The 23,204-nt window shown below is 39.7% G+C and overlaps 1 protein-coding gene across 1 annotated transcript in view; it reads left to right on the forward strand.

Annotated features, from left to right (window-relative positions):
* The window catches only part of cldn15b (claudin 15b), a 121,568-nt gene that overhangs the window by 75,351 nt on the left and 23,013 nt on the right, over positions 1 to 23,204 (forward strand). The window contains exon 2 of the mRNA XM_089129970.1: positions 21,057 to 21,221. Within this exon, the coding sequence (XP_088986096.1) occupies positions 21,057 to 21,221 (165 nt within the window). The remainder of the gene's footprint in view (positions 1 to 21,056; positions 21,222 to 23,204) is intronic.

The following is a 23,204-nucleotide window of genomic DNA, read 5'->3' on the forward strand; positions in this document are numbered from 1 at the left end:
ATGTGTGCTATAGATTCGCACTTTCATGAGATCGTGGTGCCCGCTCATATTCAGTACAGGCTTGATAACTATAACCTCCCGCAGCCACTCATGTCCATCGGCGTCATCATAACCCTCACATTTTTTTCTGATTTGAGTGATCCATCTGTATCATGCTAGCGTAATGTGTTTAACACGTGAATCCTTACTAAAAATGCAGTTCTATAATAAGCCGTTGGCATGAATTGTCCTCGTGATAGAGCGGTAGTGGAGCGCGCTCGGAGCGAGTGAAAACCACGACGCTCCGACTTTTAAAAAATCCACTCCGCGCTCCATTCAAAATCATGCCGCTCCACTCCTCGCTCCGCTCCCACTCCACTCCGCTCACATACTCTGGTTGGCAGTACGCCTGGCCCTGCACCGCTTTTGAGCACTGCTCAGGGGTCAACACGTACTTGTCCGTTCAGACAATACCGCTACGGTAGCGTATATCAACCACCAGGGTGGTCTACGCTCACGTCGGTTGTCGCAGCTCGCTCGCCACCTCCTGTTATGGAGTCAGAAGCACCTGAGCTCCCTTCGTGCAGTGTACATTCCAGGAGACCGGAACCTGGCGGCCGAAGAGCTGTCACAGGTCCACCCTATCTCCGGCGAATGGCGACTCCATCCCCAGACGGTCCAGCTGGTTTGGGACCAGTTCGGGGAGGCACAGACCTGTTCGCCTCTCGGGACTCATCCCACTGCGCCCAGTTTTATTCCCTGTCCAAGGGCACGCTCGGCACAGACACACTGGCACAGAGCTGGCCGCGGGGCCCACGCAAGTATGCGTTTCCCCCAGTGAGCCTTCTTGCACGGGTGTTGTGCAAGATCAAGGAGGACGAGGAGCAGGTCTTGCTGGTAGCCCCTTATTGGAAAGCACGAACTGGTCACCAGGTTCCTGAGGGGAGCGAGGAGGCTAAATCCGCCTCGCCCTCCCCTCGTGCCCTCTTGGGACCTCTCAATAGTTCTAAGTGCTCTGCAGAGGCCTCCCTTTGAGCCTTTGCAATCGGTAGTGTTAAAGTTTCTGTCCATGAAGACAGCACTCCTGGTTGCATTGGCCTCCATCAAGAGGGTAGGGGACCTGCACGCATTCTCCGTTGACGAAGCGTGCCTGGAGTTCCGGCCGGCTTACTCTCACATGATCTTGAGACCCCAGCCTGGATATGTGCCCAAGGTTCCTACCACTCCCTTCCAGGACCAGGTGGAGAACCTGCAAGCGCTGCCCCTGGAGGAGGCAGACCCAGCCTTGGCACTGCTCTGTCCGGTACGTGCGCTACGCGCCTACGTTGACAGAACGCGGTGTTTCAGGACCTCAGACCAGCTCTTTGTCTGTTATGGGGGGAGCCAGAAGGGAAGGGCTCTCTCAAAGCAACGGCTGTCTCACTGGATAGTGGACGCCATCCCTTTGGCTTACCAACAGCAAGGTCGACCGTGCCCCCTTGGTGTGACGGCCCACTCCACTCGGAGTGTGGCCTCCTCTTGGGCTTTAGCGCATGGCGCCTCGCTAACAGACATTTGAAGAGCTGCAGGCTGGGCGACACCAAACACCTTCGCAAGATTTTTTAATCTGCGAATAGAGCCGGTGTCCTCTCGCATACTCGCTCCCGTCAGTACTGGACCCGCTTAGGTATCTTCGCTTGCTCGCCATTCCACTCCTCGGATTGGATAAGTGCGATATTCCTCAGTTGATTCTTCCGTTGAAGCCCTGAGTCCTCCAGCACTTCTGATGCGGGCACCACTGCTCTGCTCTGGTGCCGGCTAGGTGCCTCCGTGTGCACGGTTCCCTATGGTAACTGTCACATGTGTATTATCCACTGTAAGCCTCTCTGAGCATGTGTCTTCCCTTGGCAAGCCATTTGCCACACCTGGAGCTAAGTTTCTAGCCACCCTTAGGTTGGTGCTCCAGTGATCTCCATATGTAGTCCCTAACACGGCCATATGTGTATTCGTAAGTCCTCCCTACGGTAGGCATTTGGTAGCATGTCCCTCCCGGGATATGCTTCCCAGTGTACCTTGGTATTCCTGTGTTAAAGTAGGAACTCCTGGTTATAAGTCAAGTTCAGGAGTCCAGACTTTCGCAGGGCACTGGAAGACAGCTGTAAAGATGGCGTGATGGCACAGACCCCCATTCTCTGTCATTCCGACGTAACTCGGAGTGACTACGAAAGGGAACGTCTCGGTTACGGATGTAACCCTCGTTCCCTGAGTAGGGAACGGAGACGTTACGTCGCCTTGCCACTTCTGCTGTACCACTGGGTAGACGCCTGAGTTCAGTCTTGGCTCCTCAGCGAAGACATACTGTGGTTGCGTTCACTTCCTCCTTTTATACCCACGGGGTGGGGCGCAGTTACGCTATGCAAATTTCCGCAGCCCCAAGGCATTTCATGAACTGGGACTAGAACTACCAGAATCCAGAACTACAACTGGGGATTGAAAAAAGGGGGGTCCCAGCTAATTTGCATTGCTCCTATCGACACAGCCCTCCAAGCTTTGTCTCTACTGCCCATCTTGACTACCTATCTTGACTACCTCACCTGTTGTCTAAGTCTGGACCGCAGCTGACACTGTGCTGTGTATCTCTATGGGAGTCAGCCAAATCCTGACACTGGGCGTGGCCTTCATCCTGTACAAGAGACTCAACGAGATGCGAACATCTACCACCAAGCTTAGCTGTGTCTGGAGGTTTCTGATGAAACCTCCGGAAAGAGGGGACCATGCCAGAGATCGCTGTGAGCCTCATTGAGCTGAGCCTTCAGCCCTAATAACCCCCTGCTACAAGACCCTCATGATTCACCTGCCATTCGCCATTGTGATGATTGTCGTCCAATGATGTCCCACAAGGGACGTCATCTGACAAAAATGGGGACTGTAGAGTATGAATGAAGAATCATGAATTCACTAATTCTGAACGCCATGCACAAATTCTTGCAAATGGTTTCTAAAGCCCACAACCTACAACCTCCATCTAAATCACCAACCAGCACCAGCAAGTCTGCAGTTTAAATTGATTCCTGACACCTTTACAGCATAACCTCCAGAGATCATCATGCCATCCCGATCCATTTGTGAGGTAACATCAAAGAAGGCCGTTATTGCCAAACCCCTCGCCGACGAGGAAGGAATGCCAGAGGTCACATGAAGATACACACACGCACACACAAACACACACACAGATGCCGTCCTGACATTAAAACCCAGAAATGAGTGATTCTGAAATTTATAAATGATGTATTCTTGTATGTTTGAGTTTTATACTGTTGTATCAAGTCTTGCTAGGATTGTTAGTCATGTAGTTGAACTCTAAGGGGTTCTACAAATAATCTAAGAGTATATATATTCGTGTATGCATGCCAAACACAAACTTCTGGGTGTAAAACAAAATGTCTCAACTAGCCTGAGCCAGATATATGTAAGAAGTTACTGTAAAAACTAGTCCACTATGTTTTTCCATCTTTGAAATGAAATGACCAAACTTGCGACCTTATAAAAACATGCAAATGAGGTCATCAGGGGAAGACAAAGGAACTCTTTGCACGCCCAAAACCTGTGAGGTGCCATTGGATCGTTCCCCCAAAGAAGGGGTGTGAACTTTCACTTTAAAAGATCCCGACACTGGTCATTCTCTCTCTTTTTCATGTAATTCTTCTGTTAGTGTTACCTTCATCCTTGTCTTGTTGTTTTGGTCTCTAGTCTTATTTGTCTTTTGTTTATTTTGCGTTTAGCTCTGTCTTTTTCTTAATGCTCAGTTCCCGTCTCCGGGATTTATTTATATAGCTGTATATAAAAAATGTTTTGTGTGTTTTTGCCTTTAAGTAGATGGTAAATAATGTTGAGATTATCAATTTCACTTTTGCACAACAAATAAATCGAAATTTTGGTACGTTGCAAATCTGCAACAGCGGGCATAATGGTCAATTTGGGTTCAATTTGGTATGTTGCAAATTTGCAACAGCGGGCATAATGGTCAGTTTGGGGTCAATTTGGTATGTTGCAAATTTGCAACAGCGGGCATAATGGTCAATAATAAGATAAAAAAACACAGTAAAATAACAGTGAAAAAACAATGTTTTATTTATTCACCCTTTATTTTACTTATTTATATAAATCTGCAACAGCAGGTATTTAATAATAAGAATTATTATGACCACTTTCATGTCACCAACACAATACACAAACGTTACTGTTAAGGCTATAGTATTGCATTCATTTGAATTGTAGATTGATTTGAATTGTAAATTAAGTTTTCAAATGTATTTTGCTGAACCTGAAAGAATGAGAGTGAATGCACAGAAGCAGTTATTTGTACTATAACAATGTAACGTAACAATGCTACTCCACTCTTTAATTATTTAAGGAGCAGGGGCCGTGAAACACCTCTAGGGTAGCCCCAGGGTTAACCTCCACACACACGCACACATGCGCACACGCACGCACACAAACACACACATGCATGCATTCACGCACACGTGGACACACATGCATGCATACATACATACACACACTTAGGCATGCACAACAATGTAACAAATGTGTTGTTACAATGTAACTCACTCGTGAAATGCACAGAAGCAGTTTTTGTTCTTGTTTAAGTGAACATCACATTTTGTACACTTGAAGTACAGAATGTGTGGCCCGTGCATGTAGGGAATTTGCAGCGCTGCCGCACACTGTCGATTTGCGGCCAGTGACCTACAGCATCAGCACGGACATCTTGTGTGGGAATAGCCTTAGTTGGTCCTCTGCGCTTCTTCTTCTTGAACGCTCGCTCCACGTCAGACGAAGGCCGCCCCCTCTTTTTGGCTGACAGATCTTTGCCTTGCATGCAGAGGGCCTGTGCAATGGAAAGCTTGAAAGCCAGCAAGTCCGTCTGCTTCTTCCGTGGAACATTCATATCAACAATCACGCCGATAGAGCAACCAGCAGTTGACAACCACCATGTCCACGAAGTGAAAGAAGAATCGGTGGTAATACTTCTGAGACCTGATGTGGATGCGGTAGTAGGCGATTAGGGCATCAAGTGCATACCAACCATGAACTTATTATAGAGGGTGATGATGCTAGGACATTCCACAGACACTTTCATCCTTTGCTTTCTGTCCCACCTCTCTATGAAGGAAACAGGCTGGGCACTTGCAAAAGTGCTGGCAACAATCACCCCTCTGTTGTCAAACCATTTGACAGCCCTAACCTCCACACAGTCAACAACAGCCTGTTGCTCCTCAAATGTCCCTCTTCCCTTCTTTTTGAGCTTTTTGTCTTCACTGAAACTGCAGTCTCGCAGGCGATTTTGCAGCACAGTGCCAAGGGCTGGTATCCCCCTATTTGCAAGAGTTACGAACAAATCGAGCGAGGAAAACCAATTATCAAAGAACAGCAGGTGGTTGACAGAGCCTTCAATAACTTGTGCAAGTTTTAGCACGACGTTTCCGCTTGCTCCTATGTCTTGTGAACCTGGTGGAGGATCAGATTTCCCTGCATAAACATCAAATGAGTGCACCAGGCCCTTTGTGTCACACAAAACAAAGATTTTGTATCCCCATTTGTACGTATTTTTGGGGATGTACTGTTTTAGAACAGATCTGCCTTTGAATGGCACCATTTGTTCGTCAATAGATAGCATCTGATCTTGAGGCAGAGCTTGGAATTTTGGGAGCAGGGAATCAATTAGTGGCCTAATTTTGAACAGCCTATCACTGTTGTTGTGTGCTGACTTGTCATTAAAATGAAGGAAATGTTTAATTTCTTCCCACCTGCTGCGGGGCGTCACATCAGCCACCTGCTCTACACGACATGCATTAGACCAGTAGATCCTAGAGCGAGGTAAGCGGATAACACTCATGTACAAAACAGTTCCAATGAACTGCTCCAATTCTTTCTGATCTAATTTCAAGGCATGGTTTGGATTTTCTTGTGTGCTGTACAGATTGCTCTGATTGACAATAAGATCCAAAAGTTCAGTGTCAAAAAACTGTCTGAAATAATCAACAGGCTGTTTGATTGTGTCACTGTCTGGTTCTGGCAGAGCACCTTCCCACACTGGCACTTTTTTTGCAGAGCTCTGAATCTGTTTCACCGTCTTCCATGCCACTTTGTCTTTGTTTTGTCTCTTTTGTGTCTTTCTTGCAGCTTGGGCACTGGTGCTATCAACCTCCTCATCACTGGTGCTATCAACCTCCTCATCACTGCTGCTCCTGTTGCTCTCTTCATCCCCTGGCTTGGGAACACATTCTACATCGCTGCCCGCACTGCCCGCATCTTGGTATTGAACATCCTCCTCACTGCTGCTGCTCCTCACACCTGCAGGGGTCAAAATTAACTTTTAGAAATGTGAAAATCTATGGATAATCTATGGATAAACTGGTGAAATTCACTAGCCATTCAATAGGAAATCAGCATTTTCAGTCTAAAATCTAGTACCAGCCAACATAAAATTTGACCAGCATTTGGCTGGTGCTGGTGCTAACTTTGAATCCTGATTCACCTGGCTTGACAACATTTTCCTCATCACTGCTGCTCCTGTCACTCTCACTGCAGCTCTCTTCATCACCTGGCTTGGGAACACATTCCTCATCGCTGCCTGCACTATCGCTGAGACAACTATCCTCACTTTCCTCTGGGGGAGCTCTGACGCGAAGTTGCGCATTTACGTGCTTGCCGTAAAACACGGAAGGTTTCATTCGGATCTGCACAAAAATAATTAGCTTTTGTATTCATATCCCAGCATGGTGTCTGTATACAGACTATTGAAAATAACTAAGCAAAATACAAAGGATTACTTAGATAACCTGTCACTAAAAGAGTTTTTCTATATACCGCTGGTTAGCAGTCAGCATTAGGCTTATGGTCCACAGTCGCTAATATGCTACAAAGCTAAATATTACAATAACTTCAAAAATACTTGTCACACATACTTCACCTCATTACGTCAAGTGTATAAGCACACAATAAGCAGGTGAGTATTTTTATCTTAGCAAAACTTACCTTATATACACCTCAGGATCAAACGTTCCCGACTCATATCCATAACTTTCCTGACCGGAGTAATCCTCGCGCGTAAACAGGAAATAAGTCCGTCACTTTGCGGTCCCACTAGAAAGTGCTTGTCGAAGGTCCTAGGTCCGTAGCGAATATGCACTAACCAGCATTGGGGGAAAGAAGACGTTATTTCGGCTGGTTGACTGAGTCAAACGGTTTGTCGCATATTTGTGACAGTGGGCGTTAAGGGGTTAAAGTGTTTATTTTCCTTGTTGGCTCTTAAGGTTCAGCTTTGTTAGCAATCGTGTTTTTCTTGTGTTTCCATTTCTCTTTCTTCCTGTTTTTACTTTCATTATTCTATATCTTCATTGTTAAATGTAGTTGTATATCCTAGTTAATTTTATTAAACTCCATTATACGCTTGCTTGTCTCTGTTTGTTGGTCATAGAACAAAACCTCTTTAATGTGTGATCTGAAGCTACAAGCTGATATTGTTGAGTATTCTTAGTAAACTAAGAATACTAAGAAGAAACCTTCATGAAAATTGATGAAAAGAGTATCCAACAAAGCAGTTCGGCATATGAACTGATTAGTTGAAGTGCGGTTAATTCTATTAAGGTATTCTGAAAATTTACATAGCCTGTCTGCATATTATGTATATTCTTAATTTAGTATAATTTGTTGTGTTTAATTATATATATATATATATATATATATATATATATATATATAATAATTAATTTCGGAACCACTGATAAACCACATATAGAGCATACTTCTTTAGTTGTCATGAAGTAATTACTTATTCAAATAAGTAAAGTATCTACCCAAGAGAGTATGTAAATTTTAGACGCAGCCTTATTGTTTAGGGATGGTGATGATTGGCTCATTTAGGCTAATGAGTGTTTCAACCTGATTGGTGCAGTGACTGCAGTCAATTCCAGGCACACCCTAAGAGCCCTGATGTCACTCATTTTAGTGGAACATTTAGTTGTTTTGTTAGTGAATTGTTGGTTTGGCTGTGTGATTAGACAAAAAGCTTTTATGTTAAGAGTTCTGTAATCATTCCCAGCAAAAAAAAAAAAAAAAAAAGCCCTCATTTCCCCTTATAGGTTAGTTAACCAAAATAACCTTGAATTTGGTTGCATGTCGTTTTTTCCAAAATAACTTGCGAGATGTATGATATTCCATCATGTAACCAAAGTCAACAGTAGTTACAAGGTGTTTTGTTTCATATCTTAGACATTTTCTATGCGTAGCCTGTGCATCTATTCTTGGGCCACGGTTAGAAGTCAACAAAATTTTCCCTGACAGTCCAAATTTGTTCTTGTTTGGACGGTTATTAGACATCTTTTACATACAAAATTGCTTGCTGGGTTGTTTGTTCTCTGAGAGTGAATTAGAAAAGTAGTAAGAAACTGTTTGGTATTTTGACCCCATTGACTGACACTGATGTTGGTTTGCCCTTGGCTCCAGACTAACTTTTTTCACTAGGAGCACAGTAGCCCCCAACTAAAAAATTTAAGGGGCACAACCAGAAAATTTAGGAGCACACACAACATACTAACCAAATATTCACATTTCTACTAATTAAATTTCCAGTGTATTACTAATAAATACTTTGATAATAGATGCAGAAATTAAAATGCCTTTGCGCTCTGATTTAACGTTACAACCTCTTGTCTTCTAAAAGCAATGGCAGTGGCGTTACTTTTTGATTTATTAACATGTCACCGCATACTCTATGCTTGAGGCTAAGATTGTGTTTAACTAGCGTATTGTGTTTAAACTGTGAAGTGCCTGCACTGTCTGCAAACTTCGTGTTCCCCGCAGTTATGGGCAGTGACTGCAACGTTCGCAGGTCATGGAATTTGTCTTCTTACAGTGCTACCTTAACCAGCTGAATTCTCGCAGCCAGTCTTCATGAAAATGGTGGGTTTGGCCTTATTCGCCACAAAAACCTCTCTCTCTGAATCATCTTCCGACTGTGACACTGTACTAGCTGCAACGTTTCAAATAGCTTTCAAATAGTTTCAGTTTGTTTCAAACGTTTCAAATAGGTTCAGTTTCTATCACGGTTTTATGTTCACAGTTTCGGTATGATTTGGTATGTGCTATGTTCAGGGGAAAAAAGACTACTGTCAATTTAAATAAAGAAAATATGAACAAATTATCTAACCACAAGCAAATGCACAAATAAATATAATAGAGAAAAGATACTAACAAAATAAATTATGCTTTCCAGGTAGGTCTAACATTAGTTTTCAGTTACAGAATTTGAATAAAATAATCAAATGTAAAATAACATTGCATATTTGACATATTTGACTATAATAAGGATTAATCTTTAATTTATAAAAAGTGATTCAACAAAAGTGACAAAAGTGATTCAATTTAGAGCTGATTCAGTTGGCCTACACCATACTGTGAGTGTTTTTCTTGACCATATAGACCATTTCACAAGATGTAAACAACACTGGTCCAGAAGCACTTCCTGTTTCAGTTTTTTAACACTACATAAAAGCTGGGATAAAATACAACCAACAGAACATTTAAAACTGAATCAAAAAGTTAAACAAACATCTTTAAGATGTTTTCTTTACATGTGAAATAAAGAAAACAGTTACAAACTGAAACAGGAAGTGTTTCTGGACCAGTGTTGTTTACATCTTGTGAAATGGTCTATAAGTTCACTTAAGTATAGCAGACTATGTCTGCTACGATACTCATTAAGACGGACATGTTGACATACTTTTGTTTGAATTTGTCTATTCAAGTGCAAGACTTGAAAGAGAACTCAATATTTGCGCGCTGTCTGAGATGAGTACCCAGATAGCAAACTGACATTGAATCAACGTGGAAACATGACATCGAAACAACGTTGATCTGACATTGTTTTGCTCATCGAATTAACGTTGAACCAACGTCAGATGCATCATTCTTTCAAAACTAACGGAAAATCAACTTGAAATCAACGTTGTTTCAACGTTATGAAAGCAAACCAATTTTCGATTTTCATTTAGCTTTGAAGAATGCCGCGTCTGACGTTGGTTCAACGTTAATTCGATGAGCAAAATCAACGTTGTTTCGATGTCATGAGAGACGTCGTTTCCACGTTGATTCAATGTCAGTTTGCTGTCTGGGTAGCCTACACATACACACACACACGCGTGCATACACAAATCTTATAGACGCGAGTTCTCTTTCGCGTCTTGCTCTTGAATGGTTACAATGGCAAAATTTAAATGAATTTAGTTTAAACACTGATGGTAATGTCTGCAGTTCAGGTCTCGCCTGCGCTCGTGCACTATCAACTCCCGGGTGATGACGGCGTAAATGACAGGTCATGTTCGAGCATTTGCCCCTCACATAATAATAATACATTTATTTTATATAGTCCCTTTAAATGTTGCTTTCTCAAAGCGCTTTACAGGCAAACATAAAGACATAAAAAAATGAAATAAAATAAAAAACTACACACTTCAATACACACACAAAAAAAACAGGTAAAATGAATAATCAACTAAAAGCAATTCTAAACTAAAATGTTTTGAGACAAGATTTAAAAGTCACTAATGTATTTGCTTCCCTGATGACAGTCGGGAGAGAATTCAAAAGCTTTGGAGCAACAGAGGAAAATGCTCAATCACCTCTAGAACAAAGCCGGGTCTTGGGAACCACCAAGAGACCACTCTGAGCAGAACGCACATTGCAACGTAGTGTGTAAGGTATTAAATGATCAGTCAAGTACTGAGGAGTTAGATTGTGCAAAGCCTTAAATGCCAGCATAACGATTTTAAAATCAATGCGATACCTGACAAGGAAGGAGCCAGTGCAAAGACTCCAAGACAGGGGTAATATGATCCCTAGCCCTGACCCCAGACAATACTCTAGCAGCCGACTTTTGTAGATATTGTAATTTGTCTATAGATAATTTTTATACCCCAGCTGGGAGACCATTGCAGTAATCAACACGTTAAAAGGTAAACGAAGGTAAGGTAAATCCAGCACATTAAGTAACGCGACTTTTAAAGGGCTTGCAATCTCCACATCACAGGGATGCCACTCAGACGGAAGGGCTGATAAGTTGGTCAAATCAACACCAGAGGAAGACGGTTGTCTAACGTTAATCCTTAAATGACAGTTCAAAACTGGGATGGAAGAAGACGAGGAAGAGACGTAGCTCCGTCCTGAGCTCCAATGAATATACCGCTTGGGCCGCAGCAATCCAGCCCAGTCACAGTGGACATAGGTGTCGCTAGACAGATAATAATTCCGCTTCAGGCATAGCAGCTGGCAGGAGGTGAACTGTAAGGCCATATTCATTGAAGCCTCTTTAGCACCAGCTCCAGACAGGCCTGTCTGAAAGTCCTCAAAGTGAAAAGAAGGCCACCATGCCAACACCAAGAGAAGCAAATTCCCGACAAACATAAATAAAATGCACCGCATCACAATGTCTATTTAGAGAGTGGAGCGGCAGCCAGAACGCACCAGCGTACCCAACTCAACCGGAAGACGGAACTTGAATACACAACTTACAAAGAGTAATTGTTTTGTTCACATTTTTTTATAATCGCTATTGTAATGTATTATTTGGGAAGCCAGCAAGTGAATTTAACTGACACACTAGCCGCAGGTTGGAAGAACGAGTCAATAGTTCGCTTGTTCATTGCTCAGACGCACAGCAGGTTGTCTCTGTCTTGAAAGATTATAAATTTAAGAATATGTTTAATTTAGATTCCAATATAAACTGAGAAAGTTTTCTTTACATTGAATTTAGCATTCAAGGTGAGGAGGGGAATGGTATCTGGCTAATCCTGCTTTCAGATTTCTGAAAATCTTAATGGCTCTTTTCTGTCTGTCCTGGTCTCTCTATTGTAAATTAAATGAGCCAGATTACTGAGACTCCCACCCTTTGTCTCAATAATAATGTAAAGGTTTGAGCAATCTAGTCCTAGGCTAGGCTGATTGGATTAGCATCTCAAGAAGACTCAAATAACTGGTATGCTAATGAGATCAGGGCTGGGAAATTTTCCTGTAACCAGCTGAATCATGCATTTACATTTGCTTTGTTTCAAGAGTCCCCTCCTCTATGTAATTCCTCGCCTCTTGAAATGTATAAGAACAGTTCTGTATTTTAGTTTTAGTTAGACAATTTTTGAGATGACTACAGCGACACAATAAATAACTTCTGCGTGAAAGATAACTCAAAGTCTCCTGGTCTGTGCTTCTGATTTCCACTTTGGAAGAAAAAGTTCACTACAGTTTTGGTCCCCCGTGATAGAGAATCTTACCTGAATCCAGAACTTAATATTGAAACTTCAAGCAACAAAGATTTCAACAGAGAATTAACCTTTTCTGAACTGAATCTTAAAAACTTCAAGCAAACAAGATCTCAACAAAGCGGAGTTCCAGAAGTGAATCTCAACAAAGAATGAACATTTCTGCCTGAGTTCCAGACTGAATATTTCTGCACAACCAATGATTCGGTGAGTTTCACTCTATTCAAAAGAACCGCTGCAGACCAGTAAACCAGAATATCCTCTGCACTGTCAGAGAATAGTTATCAAACAGCTGTAGAGTTTGGTTAACTAAAGTTATCCTTTAAAAGTTGTCTTTTAGAGATGAAAGTATATTCTCTGTTCAGGCAGGGAAGTTTTAACATTACGTGTTAAAAAGAGTATCCTCTGTTTCAGGCAGGGAAGTTTTAGCATCAGGTGCTAATGATTTGGTTATCCTCTATTCTTGCAGGCAGGGAAACATTAACATTAAATGTTAATAGCATTACATGCTTTTTTTGTTGTTGTTTTGTCCTCTGTTCAAGTAGGGAAGATTAGTAATAAGTGTAATGCACTAGTAATATTGTGGTTATCTTTTGCTCTGCCAAAGAAGGTTAACAATAGTTGATCTGTGTTAACAAGTGTAGCCTCTGTTGATCAAACAAGTTTTAGGGTTTGTTTGTGTGGTAACAAAGAAACTCACAAAATGGTTTGAAGGAATGCTAGGCTAGTTCCATCAACTGAAAAAGGTGGACTGGCTACGCCTTTATGGACAGACAGTGAGTTTAAGTCATTGTTAGGAGAGCACATGGACTCCATAGTGACTGAATCAGTCAGATTGAATTTGACAAGGAAATTTGGTATTCACCCAGAAAAAGTATGGTCTTTTGAAGAATAGACGAATCCGACGAGCGTTCTGTGTAGGCTGCCATCTTGTGGCGACGCCATTACTGAGCTGTTACACCGGCATAGACATATGCACCAGTATGTAAACAAACCTCGGTGATAACATGAACGCACCCTCGATGACAGCTACAGCCAGGCAGAATGACTTATTGGGTTGATGATGTTAGACAGTGGCCTCCTGTCACAGATGAAGGTACAAACAATCTTACAGATTATTTATGAAAATAGCTTGGCAAGCTAGCTAGGCCAACGTTTGCTAACGAAGAAAGTATAAAAAGATCTGTCCAGTTGGCAACAATAAATAAATAAATAAATAAATGAATGAAATCAAATAAACAAATTCATGTTTTTCATTTGTGTCCATTATTTATCTTGTTTTCACATTGCAACGGGCAAGGGTAAGGTAACGTTACAGCTAGAAAGTATACATAATATCGACCAATTAGTGTTTTTAAACTATGGAAAGAGGTCAATATAACAGCAGGAGAACAATTATGTCACATAACGTTACATTTAGCTCAGGAAAGCCATTTAATGACCATAGCCAACTTCAGAGAAAAATGTAGGACAAGTGTTGTTCTTTACAGGGAAATAAGAGACACTCAAAATAGTTGTACTGTATCAAACAGTATATCATTTCAGGTTAGTATGCATTTAAAATGTTCTTTTTTTAAAAAACACAAAAGTTTAAACATTTGTTTTGCTTAACCTATTTATGTACAATTTAATTGTAAATCGGATTTTAGGATCACACAAAAAAGTCACATTACAGAAATCAATCACAATTCAAAATAATAGCATTTATCTGAAATAAAAAGCTTTTGTAGCTACATTTGACAAAAATTAAAGTAAGTAATACACTACTTTTATTCAGCAAGGATGCATGAAAGTAATCAAAAAGTGAACGCAGACATTTATAATGTTAAGATTTTTTATTTCAGATAAATCTACTTTGAATCTTGAATTCTTGGGCAGCAAATCACATCAGCATTTTATTACCTCGGCGTTTTCTTGCGTGGCTGGATGTTGAGTTTGTATGGTCTGATGCGCGTGTGGGCTGTAATGGATTATAACTGGTGTCGTGATCGTTCTCAAATGTCATGTTGCTGGTGTAGTCAGTGGTTAGATCAGTAGCAGTCTATTCTTCCCTACAAAGGCAAAGCTCAGTAACTACACATTTGGTCAAAAATGAGTTAAGACTTGTAATGGGCTTTATGACATGTGTTCTGTCTTGTGAAAAAATATCTGGGTTAAATTATGTCCCGTTTCGGAGATGCATTACCACATAATCTATCCATAACATGTTTGACTGGCTGGTATAAAAACTTTAAAGGCCTTTTTCTCCGTTTCTTTGTTTGCGTAGTTAGTGCATTTTGCCTTTGTAGGGCAGTATTTTTTCGGGACAGTGGCATGTGAACATATGATATTAGCAACACATCTATGACAGCGTTCAGTTTTATTGTTGTCATAAATTAATACACGTCTTAATTACATTACATTACATTTTTACATTAACACATGTTGTCAATAAATTACCTTTATCTGTTAGTTTTGGCCACTGCCTGACATCATACCGGGTACCCAATGTAAACCAGACATTTTATTTCATAAGCAGGATCCACTTTAATTGAAATATCATTAGAGGAACATCACCGTCGCACTTCGCAGGCCCGCAGTAATGGCGGCAGGCAAGATGGCGGCGCCCGTAGAGTTCGCGGCGGATTTGTGTATACACGGTGTGGGTTTTGTCTTGTTCCTTGTTCTTGTCTGTCATGTGATTCCCTGTTTGTCATGTGATCCTGCCATGTGTCTTGTCCCATGTCTAGCTGTTCCCCATTATGTTGATTAGTCTTCCCAAGTGTTTCAGTTAAACCATACCCCCTTGTTATCTTATAAATCAACACAGGAACATCAAAGGCACTCTCTTTAGAAAAGTTAAAAAGCCTTTATTTCTATGGCTTGGTCATAATCAACACTATAAAAACACTCCGACGCGTTTCGGCATACAAGCCTTCGTCCGGGAGCCCTTGTTATCTTTTTTTAGTTTGTGTTCCCTTGTGTTTAAGCCCTGTGTTTTAGTTCAGTCCTTGTGAGTTCTTGATGTTGTAATGTTTGTTGTCTCATTCTTCCTGTCCTGAGTCCCCTGTTCCTGTTCTGAGTGTTCTGTCATTTACCCTGGTTTACCTATTTGTTTGTTTATTAAAGTGCTTGCGATTGGATTCAATCTCTGCTTCATTCCTCCCTGCATCGTTACAGAATGTGCATGTTCTCAATATTGATATATGTATATATACAATATATTTAGATATAATTTTACATATATTTAAAATCTATTCCACAATATATTGAACACATATCTATAAATATGTGCATGCATATATTTCGATATAATTGTACAAATATTTAAAATATTCCACAATATATTGAACACACACACACACACACACACAGATATATGAAGAGTTCAGATGCAAAAGCCTCTAAGTGCCATTTGAAATTTTCTTCTAAAATGATCATTTTTATCAAGCTTGTATATTTAAGTTCAGTAATTTCACTTAAATGGCAATGAAGATTACCTATTAATTGTCATTTAAGTGAAATTACTGAACTTAAATATACAAGCTTGATAAAAATGGTCATTTTAGAAGAAAATTTCAAATGGCATTTAGAGGCTTTTGCATCTGAACTCTTCATATATATATATATATATATATATATATATGTGCATATATATATGCACATATTTCCATACAATTTTAAATATATTTAAAATATATTTCACAATATATGGAACACATATCTATACATATATTTTATTTATATATTTCCATATATATATTGAAATGTATTCTACCATATATTGAACATACATGAGACCTTATATCTTTATATATAACCAATACATTATCCCATACAAATTGCAATACATTATGGTGGATATTAATAAATATAAAATTGCATATATTTTCGGATATATAATTACATATATTATATATTCATTTACCATATATTTCAATATATTGAAAGCGGCAATCATTTGTATATTTTGCAATATATTACAATATATTTAATATATTGTATAATATTTGTATCATCAATATATTACTCCATGTATTTCCAATATATAATATATTGGAAAATGAAAATGAAAATAATATATTACAATATATTTCAAGTAATATATTGGTAAATATATTTTTCTTTCATAAGGGCTTCCCACTGCTGTTCTCCCTGCACACAAATGACTGCACTGCTAAAGATCCTTCAGTCAAACTCCTGAAGATTGCAGATGACACTACAGTCATCTGCCTCATCCACAATGGTAACGAGTCTGCATACAGACTGGAGGTTGATCAACTGACTGTCTTGTGCAGTCATAACTTCCTGGAGCTGAACATGCTCAAAACAGTGGAGATGATAGTGGAATCGGGAGTAACACCCCAGCTCACCCTATTTACCATCATGAACAGCAATGTGGCTGCTGTGGAGTTCTTCAAATTTGTTAGGCAAAAGCAGCTAGGCAACAGCTAGGCAAAATAAATGTTTCTTCCCCCAGGCAATCTACCTCATGAACAGCTAAATGTTCTCCCCACTGTGCAATGATAACCATGTGCAATACCACTTACATTTATTTAACAACACCCCATCTCTACTTATTCCACTCACTGTTAATTGAGCAATTCATTTGACTGTATTTGTTAATCTTTGTTAACGTTAGTTAATAAAATTACAACTGTTTATTGTTTGTTCATGTTACTTCACAGTGCATTAACTAATGTTAACAAATACAACTTTTGATTTTAATAGTAGAGTTCATAGAGTAACATGAATAGAGTTCATGTTAACTGATGTAGTTATCATGACGCTAATGAAACCTAATTGTAAAGTCAAGTCACATTTATTTATATAGCGCTTTTCACAATACAGATTGTATCAAAGCAGCTTCACAGTGATAACATGAAAGTAGTACAACACAGATCAACAACATTGCTAAACACTAAATAAATAACCCCAACTGAGCAAGCTCAAAGCAAGCCAAAAGCAAGGCGACAGTGGCAAGGAACCAAAACTCCATCAGATTGGATGGAGAAAAAACCTTGGGAGAACCCAGGCTCAGTCGGGGGCCAGTTCTCCTCTGGCTTACATTCATATTGTTTAAATATAAATATTAAATATAAATATTGTTTATGAATCAAACGGCGCCATAACATATCGCAGGCGTTGAGTCGTCTCATCACAGGCGTTGAGTCGTCTCATCACAGGCGTTGGGGCATCCGAAATCCCCGTGAGAGGCTGGACACAAAACTGGACCTGACGAACGCCATTTTTCTCGGGACAAGCGTCCCGAGATAACAGCAGAAAGGCAGATGGGAAATAATTAGCATAGCTGATGTTCATAATAATTTCCGTTATAACTCACAAACTCTCCGTAACCCGAACTCTCCGCAACCCAACCATACGCGCCGACCCGTTTGTCTAAAAGGCTGTCGAGCCCCACTGGTGCGTTAAGCAGTTTCAGTGGCAAACGGTTCCGTATGGCATAACAGAGGACTAGAAGGTAAGCATTATGTGAATGCTTGACTAAAGAGAAGCGTCTTTAATCTAGTTTTGAACTGTGTCAGCGAGTCAGAGGCTCGGACCGTATCGGGAAGGCCATTCCAGAGTTTTGGAGCTAAATGCGAGAACGCCCTCCCTCCTTTACTGGACTTCGATATCCTAGGAATGACCAGAAGCCTTGAATTTAGTGATCTTAAGGAACGCGGTGGATTGTAGGGCGAAAGAAGGTCCGTTAAGTACATAGGTGCTAAACCATTTAGGGCTTTATAGGTCAGTAGTAGTATTTTGTAGTTGATGCGGAACTTAATAGGTAACCAGTGTAGAGATGATAAAATCGGTGTTATATGATCATATTTTCTTGACCTAGTAAGAACTCTAGCAGCTGCATTTTGTACTAACTGTAGCTTGTTTATTGAGGATGCAGGACAACCAGCTAATAAAGCATTACAGTAATCTAGTCTCGAGGTCATGAATGCGTGAACTAATTTTTCTGCATCAGAAATAGATAGCATGTTACGTAGCTTAGCAATGTTTCTAAGGTGGAAAAAGGCTGTTCTTGTAACATATGAAATATGATTTTCGAACGACAAGTTGCGGTCTAGTATAACACCCAGGTCTTTTACTGTTGTGGATAAAGTAACAGGACATCCGTCTATATTAAAGTTGTATTGTGAGAGGTTTTGTGAGTAGTTTTTTGGACCAATAAGTAATACCTCCGTTTTATCTGAATTTAATAGCAGGAAATTACGCGTCATCCAGCATTTTATATCTTTGAGACACTCTGTCATTTTAGATGAGTTAGTGTTTTCATCTGGTCGTGATGAAATATATAATTGAGTGTCGTCAGCGTAACAGTGGAAATTAATTCCATGTTTTCTTATAATATTACCAAGTGGCAGCATATATATTGAGAATAGCAGAGGGCCTAAAACTGATCCTTGCGGTACTCCATAGTCTACTGACGTTATCTTTGATTTTTTCCCATTTAAACAGACAAAATGAGAACGGTCCGATAAGTACGATCTAAACCAGCTTAATGCCTGTCCCTGGACACCGGTGAAGTTTTGTAGTCGATCCAAGAGTATTATATGATCTATAGTGTCGAACGCAGCGCTAAGATCAAGTAGGACTAGTATTGAGATACAGCCTTGGTCAGAAGCTAAAAGTAAATCATTTGTAATTTTAACTAGCGCAGTTTCTGTACTATGATGCGGTCTGAATCCTGACTGGAATTTTTCATAGATATCATTTTCTTGCAAAAAAGAGCACAATTGAGCGGACACTACTTTTTCAAGTATTTTGGACATAAATGGAAGATTTGAAATGGGTCTGTAATTTGCCAAGTTATTTGGATCTAATTGCGGTTTCTTAATGAGCGGTTTTATTACAGCCAGCTTGTATATTTTTGGGACATGACCTAAAGATAAAGACGAGTTAATAATATTGAGGAGAGGCTCTTCCACTACAGGTAATAGTTCTTTCAGTAGTTTAGTGGGTATTGGATCTAATAAACAAGTTGTTGGTTTAGATGCAATGATAAGTTTATTTAGCTCCTCCTGTCCTATCGTTGTAAAGCGGTTTAGTTGTTCTAGAGGGTCCATAATTGAAGCTGAATCATAAGACACCATAGCGGATTGTACATTTATAATTTTGTTTCGGATGCTTTCTATTTTCGCATTGAAGTAATTCATAAAATCATTACTACTAAACTGTAAAGGTATATTTTGCTCTGGTGATGTCTGTTTATTTGTTAGTCTAGCCACGGTGTTAAATAAAAACCTTGGATTATTTTGGTTATTTTCGATTAGTTTGCGGAGATGCTCAGCCCTGGCTGTTTTTAGTGTCTTTTTATAACGTGACATACTGTCTTTCCACGCGATTCTAAAGACCTCTAAATTAGTTTGTTTCCATTTACGCTCTAAGTTGCGAGTTTCTCTCTTGATAGCATGTGTAGCACTGTTGTACCACGGTGCTTTAATTTTCTCTCGAACCTTTTTTAATCTAATTGGCGCAACAATATCTAATGTACTAGTAAGAATGGTGCTTAAACTGCTAGTCATTTCCTCTAATTCATCTGTTTGTTTGGGTTCACTTAGCAGCTTAGATAGATCAGGTAAGCTATTTGAAAATCCATCTATAGTGGTTGGAAGGATTGTTCTGCCTGGTCTATAACGTGGCGCAACATGACATATTTCAGCAGTACGTATTATGCAAGTCACCATGTAATGATCAGTGACATCATCGCTTTGCGGTATAATATCTATATCAGTTGGATCGGTTCCATATGATATAATTAAATCTAGTGTATGATTTAGACGATGAGTGGGGCCACTGACGTTTTGTTTGACCCCAAAGGAGTTTAATAAATCTGTAAACGCAGCCCCTAAAGCATCATTTGTATTATCTACGTGTATGTTAAAATCTCCAGCAATTATTGCTTTATCGACATTTACCAATAGATCCGAGAGAAAGTCTGCGAACTCTTTTAGGAATTCAGCATATGGCCCTGGAGGTCTATATACAGTAGCCAGGGCTAGAGATAATATAGATTTCCTTCTTATATCTAAGAGCGTAACATTTAGCACAAGTACTTCAAATGAATTAAACCTGTGACCTGTTTTCTGAGTAATATTAAAAATATCTTTATAGATTGTTGCAACACCGCCGCCACGACCGATCAGACGAGGCTCATGTTTATAACAGTATCCTGGCGGAGTAGATTCGTTTAGACCGAAATACTCATTTGGTTTAAGCCAGGTTTCAGTAAGGCACAGAACATCGAAGTTATTGTCTGTGACCATTTCATTTACGATAACCGCCTTAGGTGTGAGCGATCTAATGTTTAGGAGACCTAGCTTTAGAAATTGTTTTTGTTGACTGATATTTAGATTTTCTGGTTTAATTACAATAAGATTTTTGCTAGATCCTACACTAGATTTATTGTTTGGCTTCACTAAACGAGGAATAGACACAGTTTCTATATAATGTTCCACACTATGCTTATTAGTTAAGTTTGGACCGCAAAGGCTGTAATTTGGACTTTGACTCATTAGTCATCTGGTGCGTAATGTCTTGGAAATGTTGTCCGACAGCACAGCCGCTCCGATTCGGCTGGGATGGAGACCATCTGTGCTAAAGTGTTACCTATACATTTTATTCTGTTTTTACATAGCACACCTGTACATATTAATGTCTATTTTTTATGTACTGTATATACATATTTGTATCTTGTTCACATATCTTTCTTTTTTTTTTCTTTTTTTTTTTTACTATTTGTGTACAGATGTCAGACTTGTAACTGTTCCTTCTCTGTTTTCTCAGGTTTAATCCAAGCATGCCGTGCATTAATGATCACATCCATTGTGCTAGGTGCATTCGGGCTGGTGGCAACTCTAGTGGGTATGCAATGTTCCAAGATAGGAGGGGAGAATTACATAATGAAGGGTCGTATCGCTGGGGCTGGAGGGGTCTTCTTCATACTGCAAGGTAAGAACTTAACCAAGTGATGTCCTTTACTGACTTACCACCTGTCATATACAGTAAAGGAAATCAGGGTAAAGTTAAAGGGAGAGTTCACCCAAAAATGAAAATTAGCCCTATGATTTAACTACCCTGAAGTCATCCTTGGTGTATATTCTTTTCAGACGAATAAAATCGAAGTTGAATTAAAAAATGTCATGGCTCTTCCAAGCCTTATAATGGGAGTCAATGGGTATATTTTTTTTGGAAGGCCATCAAAGCTCATCCATCGATGATAAAAGTGCTCGATACGGTTCTGGTGGGCCAATAAAGGCCTTCTGAAGTGAAGCGATGAGTTCGTATAAGACGTGACACAACGTAATTACGAACGTGGTTGCCCAGCCCTGTTTGTTTTAACTGCGAGAGGCATCAAATCTTACGCTACTCCTACATCCTACTTCATACATCAAGTGTTACTCTTTTGCCGTAAGTCGACTTGCATGCGGCCGTCTGCCGGACGCTAGTTATTTTAGTCGAATAAAGCCTTTTCAAGCACTTTGATGCGCTTTGATAGACTTCCAAAAAATATACCCATTATAAAGCTTGGAAGAGCCAGGACATTTTTTAATATAACTTCGATCGTCTGAAAGTAAAATGTCATATACCTAAGATGGCTTCAGGGTGAGTAAATCATGGGTTAGTTTTCATTTTTGGGTGAACTATCCCTTTAAGTTTTGATGTCTGTTTCATTGTCCTGGACTTCCTGTAGTTCTTTTATGTTCCCATGTTGTCTAGAATGTTTTAATTTGTTTCCATAGAAACTCATTGTTGGATTTTCTTCACCTGTTCATTATTGTTTAGCTCTTTTGTTCTTGGTTCTGTTCTTGTCTATGTTTAGGGTCAATTCTCCAGCATTCCAGAAATCTCTAGTGATCCTGCTTGTTTTTTATTTGGTTTATTGTTAAATAAAGTGATTACTGTGTATAGATCCTGCCTTACTCCATGCTGCAACTAACTGTGACATTTAGGGCTAGCTGTCATATTTTTTTATTTCAGCCAGATGGAACTGGATAATACTCTGATTGTTCCAAACCAATCTGACTTCTGACCTATAATGCCGCCTGAATCATAATCATACACTGTTTGTTCATTGGCCAGAGGAGAACTGGCTCCCTGACTGAACCTGGGTTCTCCCAGGTTTTTTTTTCTCCATTCTGCCACCTGATGGAGTTTTGGTTCCTTGCCAGTGTCACCTTTTTTCACCTTTGTTACCATTGGCTTGGCTTGCTTAGTTGGGGACATTAAAATGTAACATTTACTTTAATATTCAACAATAATATTGATCTGTCTGCATTGTCACTATTATACAAGAACTGAACTGAGCTGGACGATGACAAAGATATATATATACGTGGAAATATGACATCGACACAACGTTGATCTGACATTGTTTTGCTCATCGAATTAACGTTGAACCAACGTCAGACGCGTCATTCTTTCAAAACTAACGGAAAATCAACTTGAAATCAACACGTTGTTTCAACGTTATGAAAGCAAACCAATTTTCGATTTTCATTTAGCTTTGAAGAATGCCGCGTCTGACGTTGGTTCAACGTTAATTCGATGAGCAAAATCAACGTTGTTTCAATGTCATGAGAGACGTCGTTTCCACGTTGATTCAATGTCAGTTTGCTGTCTGGGTATATAAATTAATAACTTATTGTAAAACAAAAATAAAGCATCACTGAACTTACTTAAACTGGACTGTGAACTTAAACATTTTTTTTTTTTGCATTAACTCTGTGGAGTTGCTTTGAAACAATATGTATTGTAAAAAGTGTAAATAAATGTGACTTGAAAATATAAATAAATGTGACTTGACTCAAAGTCAATATATTGAGGTACACTGTACGGAGCATTCAAGAAACAGTTTTGACGAACAGAATTTTTTATAAAAAAAATTAAAAAATAAATTAAAATTAAAAAAAAAACAACTCATCTATAAAAAAG

Source organism: Pimephales promelas, chromosome 4 (assembly GCF_988280905.1).
Source record: "Pimephales promelas chromosome 4, fPimPro1.hap1.1, whole genome shotgun sequence".
NCBI lineage: Eukaryota > Metazoa > Chordata > Actinopteri > Cypriniformes > Leuciscidae > Pimephales > Pimephales promelas.